The 8510-nt window shown below is 63.5% G+C and overlaps 2 protein-coding genes across 4 annotated transcripts in view; both read right to left on the bottom strand.

Moving 5' to 3' along the window:
* Positions 1-4564, bottom strand: part of CERS1 (ceramide synthase 1) — a 21095-nt gene extending 16531 nt beyond the window's left edge. For 2 of the 3 annotated variants that reach the window (XM_040628991.1, XM_040628992.1), the window contains exons 1-2: positions 4316-4564; positions 1767-1926 (exon numbers count right to left, since the gene is read on the bottom strand). In XM_040628991.1, coding sequence (XP_040484925.1) covers positions 1767-1926; positions 4316-4564 — 409 coding nt within the window. Of the gene's footprint in view, positions 1-1766; positions 1927-4315 lie in introns of those variants that run through there. The other variant, XM_040628993.1, reaches the window with a different exon arrangement.
* A 2942-nt stretch (positions 4565-7506) lies between these two features.
* Positions 7507-8510, bottom strand: part of COPE (COPI coat complex subunit epsilon) — a 15796-nt gene continuing 14792 nt past the window's right edge. The window contains exons 9-10 of the mRNA XM_040628986.1: positions 7834-7908; positions 7507-7704 (exon numbers count right to left, since the gene is read on the bottom strand). Coding sequence (XP_040484920.1) covers positions 7657-7704; positions 7834-7908 — 123 coding nt within the window. The 3' untranslated portion in view covers positions 7507-7656. The remainder of the gene's footprint in view (positions 7705-7833; positions 7909-8510) is intronic.

The following is an 8510-nucleotide window of genomic DNA, read 5'->3' as shown; positions in this document are numbered from 1 at the left end:
CCCCCCCCCCCGCCCCCGCTCGCTCAGGGGGCCACGGAGCCCCAGCCTGTCTCTGCGTTCACATCCTACCTGCGGCTCTAAACGCTTTGTCACCCCCACCGCATCCCCCTCCCCGGCCTCTGGGAACAGCGCCCCCGTGTCCCAAACCCAACTCCTGCTCTCCCTGAAACCTGCCCCCTATCCCAGATCCCAGCCCCTGGTGTCATCCCCACCCTCCCTGCTCACCCCTGCCTCTGGCTTGACAATGAATCCTATCAGGTCTGCCTTCAAAACATTTCTCAAACCAGCCACTTCTCTCCCATTCTGGACCCCGTCCTGGGCAGAGCCCCCTTGTGACCCGGTTCGGGCCCTCAGCCCCCTACTCAGTTGGGCCTGTCAGTATCCCCCCTCTGCTCACAGCCCTCCGGTAGATACCCCCTGTCCCGGGGGGCTCCTTGCTGCCTCTGAGCATTTGCCAAGAGTGTGCCCATCCCACAGGGGCCTTTGCATTTCCCATCTGCCCCAGGCACCTCCAGGTCCCCATGCAAAGGTCACTTTTGGTGGGGCCGTCCTCATCTCTGTAGAACATTCCCCCCCCCCCCGGAGTTTTCTCATCAGCTGTTAACAGATTTCGTACTTCCTTGTCACCACAAGACATCAAGGCGGGGGGCTTTCTCTGCAGCACTCACAGCTGTGTCAGCACAGTGCCTGGTACACAGTAGGTGCCCAATAAGTGCACATGCAAAGCAGCAGCTCACCTGCAAGCATGTTATCGCAGCATAATTTAAAAGAAAAAGCCAGAGGCAACTCCATGCCTGAAACTGACAGGGATCCATCATGGTTCATTCACACAAAGGGAAATTGAATGACAGCCAAAACCTGCCCTCTAGAGATTTATAACAAGGGCAATGCACGTGGGGAGAGCGGCCATGTGGGTGATACAGTCCCACCAAGACAGACAGGTGTCCAGCAAACGTGGTGCTTGTCACTGGCACACCAAAACACAGAAGCTCTGTGCTCAGCCCTCAGATGGGAGCGTGGGGCTCGGTGCCACCAGGAGGCTTCAGAAACTGTTAACGTCCCGTGGCAGGAAACATGTCCGTGTGTGTCCCTCGTACCCAGCCTGGGTGATCAGCACAGGAATAGAGAAATCCCGACACCCCCATCACAGAGCAGGTTTTCTAGAACAGCCTTCCTGCGAGTGATAAAGGACACTGCAGCCACCCTCCTCCTGCCTATCCCACCAAACTCAGGCCTTGACGACTCCCGCATCTAATCCAATCGATGGATGCAGCCATTTCTCACCATTTCTATCTCTTCGCCAAGCTGGTCCAAGGCACATTAGCCCTCACCTCCCCACTGGGCCACTCTCTTCCTTATCCAAGGCTCTCCTGCCTCCACATGGCAGCCAAAAGTTTTTATGATCCACAAACCCATCCCATTTAGAATGAAACTCAAACTCCTCCTACCCTTCTCTCATCCTCACGTGCCAAGCTCATGCAGGCCCCAAGGCCTTTGCACATGCTGTTTCAGACACCTGGAATGCCCACCTGGGTCCACACAAGGGGTAACCTCATTCAGGACATCTCCCTGGGCCCTAATAGCACCAGGTCCTAAACAGGACCCTTTCCTGTCCCCAGAGCCCTTTAGGCACCCTTGTCTTGGGGCTACCTTGGGGTGGCCCTGTCTCAGGGCAGACATCCAGCATGAGATGTGTGATGAGTGTCCAGATCCGCCATGCAGACCAGAACCCTCCCCCATCCTGCTTTGTCTGGCAGGGCCCCTACCGTAGAAGACAGAGGGTGGGTCGTGAAAGAAGGGGTAGTCGGTCCCGAAGAGCAGGTAGGCGCTGTAGCTCCAGGCGCCCAGATAGAAGAGAAACTTCCAGGCGCTCTCAGGCATCTTGGCGGCATCTCTAGGCTGGAGGCGACACCGCTTGGCCAGGGGCTATGGGTGAGAAGGTGGGTGGCCATCAGTGCTGGGGGCCAAGGGCCGGGGACCACTCCTCCAGGGTGGGTAAAGCCAGGCTCAGGGGCTCTCCAGGCTGGGCAGTATTGGGGAGGGCCCAGCCCCAGTACCCACTGTGGCCTGAAGCGTAACCGGAGCCCACATGCGCCAGCCAAGGGCTAAACTTAGTGCCCAGCTGTCCGGAGCAGTGTGGGGAGGAGAATGGAGGAGACCTGAGGGAAACATAAGGGAAGACCGTGGCGACAAGGAGGGGGACATGTGAGTAGAGTGCAAGGGAGACCAATGGGGCCAGCCCAGAGGAGACGGGGGACTTGGGGGTCCCAGAGGGAGGTGGGGCTATACCAGGGAGAAGGGGGATTAAAGAGAAGATATGGAGGGGCCTGTAGGGGTGAAGCTGTGAAGAGAGCATGGAGGTGAGTATGGGGGCATCTGGGAGAACATGGGGAGGCTGGAACCCCAAGTGATCCTCATGGGGGAGAAACCTGAGGGGAAGGGGTACGTCAGAGGGAGAATTTGGGGGTAGGCTAGAGAGAAAAAGAAGTTGGGGAAGATGGGGTGGGTAGGTGGGGGAGAGCATGAGAATGGGGGGGCAGGGACAAAGAAGGAGAGAATGGGGTAGAGACAGAGGGGGCAGGGCAGGGGAAGGATGTACAATGAGATAGGAGATCTGAACTGAGCCACCTAAGGACACACCAGGGAGGACTGGAAGGAAGAGAGGTCATGCAACGCTGAGGTATGGAGGAATTTGCGGGGCACAGATCCCTGGGAGTCCAGGAGCCGGGGCCTCCAGCTCCCTGGGGGCGGGGCTCCAGAGCTGCTGGGTCAAGCCCGCCCCCTTCCCCCCAGAAGAGGCTTGAGGGGGCCGGAGCACCAACAGTTGCCATGGAGACAGCCAGAGCCAGTTCCAGTCACCCCTGGCAACCAGGCGGCTGCCAAGAAGATGAGCTTTGGAAGAAAGGGCAGCCCCTCCACCGATTTCTTGGGAAGGGCGAGCCTGGAACTGCTGTCGCCCCACCCAGACTGGCCGGACTGGCCGGAGCTCCAGGGATTCCAAAAGGGAGGTGCACATGCTCTTGCTGTCCCCCACCAGGCTCCCTCATCGCCAAGCCTCCTCCTCCAGGAGGGAGACCGCTCCACTCTGGTTGTCCCAGAGCGACAACATCCCCTCCTGGGCTCTGACCCTCAACCTCCTGCACCTTCCACTTCCCAGCTGGAAACTGGGAAAGCAGGGGTACCAACAACGCCAGATGGGGACAAACGCTGACCCTTGGAGGGGCCCTCATTCCCCCTCCCTGGAGAAGGGTGGTGGCTGGGTTCTCTTCCCCATGTGGGTGATAGGGGATGGTGGTGGGGACAGTGGCCGCCAAACAACACCCTATCCTTGACTTAACAAGGGCCAGCCTCTTCCCAGCCGGCAGAGAAAGGCTCCTTTGTTGGCGCCGGACTCTCTGTCCCTGCAGCCCCTGCCACCTCCAGCCAGATTGGGGCGGGGTGACCCCAGTCAGTCCATGGGGGAGTCGCAGCCAAGCTAGGGGCCCAAATGCCTTCCCACCAGTTCCCACAGCAGCGACCCCTCCCTAAGGATGGGGGGAGGCCAGGAGCCAATGTCACCCACAGGGTCACTCTCCAATTGGGGCGGTAGCCTCCCCAGACTCGCTAGAAACTGGGCAAGTCGGACGCAGCCCCTTGGAGGCGGCCCAGTCCAGCTCTGAAGACCCAGGCCCTGCCACCTCCCAAGACTGCGACCACCGGCGTGGCCGGGGAGTCCAGGCCTTTGCCTCCCCAGGTCGGAGGGTGGCGCTGACTCGAGACATGCGCGAGGCAGGGACCGGGCAGCTCCTGCCTCTTCCCGGGAGCCGCGCACAAGTCCGCTCCGCCGCCGCGTGGACCTCGAGCCCCGCTCCGGGTCCGGGCGCGCCCCGCATGGCCCAGAGGCGCAAGGCGCAGGCGGCTTCTGTGCCCATAGCCCACCCCGCCCGCGTCCTCCGCTCCTCGGTCCCCGCTTCGGCCCTGCCCGAAAGAGCGCGAGGTGGCCCGGGCCCTCCCACCGGCCGGGGCCCCCTTGTCCCGCACCGACCGGCATAAGTCGGCCCCTGTTCCCCCACATCTCGAACACCCCATCCGTGCGGGGGTCCCCACGTCCCGGGCTTCCTCCAGCTTGGCCACACCCCCGCATCCACCCCACCCCCACCCCTCTCAGCCCGAAGGGGACGAGCTCCTCCAGCCCGAGGCCCCCACTACCAGGGACCCGGCCTGTAGAGGCAGCAGAAAGGGGTACGCGAGGGCCCGGGGTCCGTGTCCCGGGCCCCCCATAACAGCCGGGTCCCCCAGCCCGCCGCCCCACGTCCCGGCCCCCGGCGGCACTGACCCGAAAGAGGCGCGCAGTGGCCGCGGAGCGCAGCGCCGTCCAGCCGAGCGCGCCGAGCGCCAGCAGCAGCAGCTCGGGCGGCGCCAGGTGCGCGTGCTCGGCCAGGCCGCGGCGCGCCAGCCCCCAGCCGCAGTCCGCGCAGCCCCGCGCCGCCGCTAGCGCGCTGCCCCAGCTGCGCTGCACCAGCTGCGCGTAGCTCGGCATGGGCTCGGGCCCAGCCGGCTCCGCCGTCGTCCCCGCCGCCGCCATGCCGCCCGCTCGCCGGCCGCCGCGCCGCTTGCGCCTGCCCGCGGTGGCCGCCGGAGCCGCGCGCCCCGCGTCACGCGCCGCAGCTGGGCCGGGGGCGCGCCGGCCGGAGCTGGGGACGGGGGGCGGGGCCAGCACAAGCCCCGCCCCGGCGGGGGGCGCGGGCGGCGGGGACTTGGGGCCTGGTCGCGACGTCCGAGACCTGAGGGCGCTCGGGCGCTCGGTCTCCCCAAGGCAGCGGCGGCGACCACGGGCGGATCAGACCCGGCGTTGTCGCGACGCGTCCTGGAGACGGGCCCGGGCTCCTGCCCATTTTCCAGTGGAGGAAACCGAGGCGCAGAGCGGCGGGGTAGGGTGTCTGTCGGGCGCCCGCCCATCCTGGACCCCGTGTCCACACACCCCGTCCCCGCTCCGTAGTGCCCGTGCCCACCCTGGGCTCCACCATCCCATCACTCGGTGTCTGCGATGTGGGGCACGGTGAGCACCAACAGGCAGTGTCCTTCACCGGTAACTCTTTCCCGGGCCCCCCACCTCTCGGACTGCCCCATTCCCTGCCCGCCACCTGCTGCTATCCTTGACCCTGAGGACCTGGCAGGCCTCCCCTCCCATGCAGCAGGTTAACACAGGCCTGCGGGAGAGGCAGAGGGAGTGGACACCCACCTGCTGGGACTCAGAGGCTGGATCAAGACTGCTGGCTCCATTGGGACCACCCCTGGTGATACTCTATTGTCCAGTGACCAGGCCCTGTGTCTGAAGTCCCCAAAAGCTGTGACCAAGGACACTGGTCACCTGTTGGGGATATCACCTTCCCTGACACTAACAGCCTCCCAGGACTCCCACATTCCTTGTTCCTCCTTCCCTCCCACCAAGGAGGTCATCCCAAAGGCTTTAAGATGCAGAGTGAAAACTGGTGTGGGCCCTGCAGGAGGCCTGATCTGATCTTCGGGTGCATGGGGGAAAACAGGAGGACGGAGGAGACACACATCTCCCCTCCTTCCCCTCAACCTTCACCCGGGTCGAGCAGCACACTCAGTTGGCTCTACCTCCAAATGGTCACGAATTCAGCCACTTTGCATCTGCACGGCCTCCTGTGGCCCTGGGCCCCCCAGTGCCTCTTGCCTGGTACCCCGGCTTCCTCCTTACCCTGGACAGAGGCCAGGAGCCTGCTTGCAGTCCTTCCTCTGCTCACAGCCCCCATGGCTCCCATCATGCAGAGTAAAAGGCCAACTCCTCACTGACCCACGACCTACTGTCATGCTCTCCACTCCACCTTGCTCCCCATACGCCACACTGGCCACCTCACTGTTCCTCTAGTACCCCTGGTACAGTACTGCCTCAGGGCCTTGCACTGGCTGTTCCCTCTGCTTAGAATGCTGTTCCCCCAGGTGCTAGCAGGGACCCTCCCTCACTTCCTTCAGACTTTACCTACAAATGTCACCCGCTCAGTGCACCCCTCTTTCCCATCAGTCGTCTTGTCAGTTGTCACCGTCTGCTCGCTGTAGCTCCTACTCATTATTCTTGAACGCACACTCTGTGGGGTCCGGGGTCCATCCGGCCCATCAGACCAGGAAGTGACAGGCCCAGCATGTTCGGGTATGAGGACTGCCTGGCCTGGTTAAGTATTAAGGCTCAGCCAGAGGCCAGAGATCTAATGCTGCAGCTTGCCTAGCGGGCAGAGGGGGACTCAGGGAGCCTCAGCTAGCGCTAGCCGTGCCCCCAGAGGTCCGGCTGGGCCTGTGGTGCAGCCCTGGACATTCCGACTCCCCCACCTCCGCCCTCCCACCCAGCACTATCTGTCACTATCTGGTCACCATGACAGCCATCAGTAATGTGAGAGGCGCCCCCGCCCACCAGCCCAGCCCCAGCTGCCTTGAGTTTCATCTTGGCAGGGCCAGCTGGGAGGCCACCAAGGGGTGGGTGCAGGGCAGAAATGGCAGGTGGCTCCTCGTTCTGGCAGCTGGGAAATGACAACGGGCTGCTAAGGCCCCAAGGCTGGCGCCCCTTCCCTCTTCCACCTGAGGGCAGGCCTCCTTTCCCCCGGGGAGCTGATCCCCGGGGCCCCCACCCCCACCACATGCCTCTGTCATCTCTCTCTCCTGCTGAGCTCCTCACCAGGCAGGGAGCGGATAGGGATGGGCCCTGCCCCTGGGAATCCTGATCTCTGCGTCCAGTCCCCGCGACCAAGCGCGCCAGGTTTCAGGCAGCCACCTCTGAGGCAGATGAGGCCAGACTCTGGCAACACAGGTCTTCCCTCCTTCCTGGGAGAGGCCCAGACACTGACCTAGGGACAAAGGGCACAAAGCCCCGTCCAGCTCACGGAGCCCAGTGCAGCCTCGGAAGCTTTGCAGGGGCTGTTCATGCTGCCTTGAATGAATGCTGGTCCCCCCCGGAACCTGGCCTGGCAGATCCTTCTAGTTGTTTGGGTGGTGACCTCCTCTGAGAGGCCCAGCCAACAACTCTCCCCTGCTCACCTACCACCCTCTCTCTGGCCTCAGTCTTGGCTGAGGACTGCCCACAGGGCAGCAGCCCGAGCAGGGGACGGTCGGGCGGGGCAGGGCGGGGGTGCATTTGCTCCCTGCACACACCCTCCCCATGTGACCGAACTGAGGCCTGCATGCGTCCTACCTCCCTCACACCTTCAGTCCACCCCGGGATACTGCTTTCGAGTCCTGATGCCCCTGGTGATGGCTGTCACTACTCTGTACCTCAGTTTCCTGGATGCCAAGGGGGCTTGGGAGACGCGGCTGTGCCACCTGGAGCTCAGCATCATGGGGTCGCTGCCTGCGGGGTGGGGAGTCTGTGCTGCTGCTGCTCACAGGCCCTGGTCTCCAGGGCTCCCCTCCCAGCAAAGCCCTGGGGGACGGTGCCCAGCACCCTCCCTTCTGAGCCTTGGTTCCCACACGTCCCTCCCAAAGTGGCCAGAGCAGATATGGATCAGGCGGGGCTTCCCATGGCGGAGACGTTTATTGACAAGAGGGGCACTGGGCTGGGCTTCCAGCATCCGCCTCTGGCCAGAACAAGTGAGAGAGCCCAGGAGGGGCGCCCAGCAGGAGGCCTCACTGAGCCAAGGCCCGGAACCACGGCTGGGGCCAGCCTCACGCGCTGGGAGCGTACTGCAGCACCAGCCGGTCAAAGTCATTCTCCTTCAACGTGGAGGGCGGACGGCGGGGGAAGAAAGAGAGAGAGCATGAGTCAGGACCCCAGTCATCAGCCTCCCCCGGCCCCACCCAGGGGGTCTGGAGACCTGGGACAGACCGTCCCCTTGGGCTCACCTTGGCCTGGTACTCCTTGATGAAAGGGTGGGACCGGTGTGCGTCCTTCAGCTGGGACAGGTAGCGGTTTGTCACCTGCAGGGGAGAGGAGGCCAGATGAGCTGAACAGGGGCCCCTGGGGCACCTCTCATGTTCAGGGCAAGGGGAGGGGTGGGGGGGTAAGGGCTGCCGAGCTGACCCCAAGCAAGGGCCCGTCTCCCATCACCTCCATCACTCTACCCTGAAATCTGGCTGATGACAGGACCCTCAGGGTCAGGCGGGAAGACGGGGGCAGCTGGCTCAGAGCCTACACTCGCTCAGCACACGGCGGAAGCATGCTCCACACGGTTCAGGGAGTGGGTCGGAGGGACCCAGGCCCTGGGAGAGGGCAGAAGGCCAGGAGGAGTGCAGGGCAGGTCAGGGGGAACAGGGTTGGGAGGGGAGGTGGGTTTGTTCTGGGCACACTGTACAGAGAAACCCAAGATCTTGCTATTAGAACGTGGACCCCAGACAGCGCCCCTTCTGCCAACCTCACCCCACCTCCCCAGGCCCGCCCTGACTACATGGGCTGGGGGCAGCTGTCTCCCCAAGACTAGGGGTCCAGTGCTGTTTCTGGGGTGAGTGGGAGAGTCGTCCTGTCTGCTATCCTACGCTATTCTACGCTAGCCCCAGGGCTGCCCCGGGGGGGGGGGGGCTCG

Source organism: Ursus maritimus, unplaced genomic scaffold (genome assembly GCF_017311325.1).
Source record: "Ursus maritimus isolate PB19 unplaced genomic scaffold, ASM1731132v1 scaffold_14, whole genome shotgun sequence".
Taxonomy (NCBI): domain Eukaryota; kingdom Metazoa; phylum Chordata; class Mammalia; order Carnivora; family Ursidae; genus Ursus; species Ursus maritimus.
Note: the sequence above shows the minus strand (reverse complement) of the source record. Positions and strands in the feature narration are given on the sequence as shown.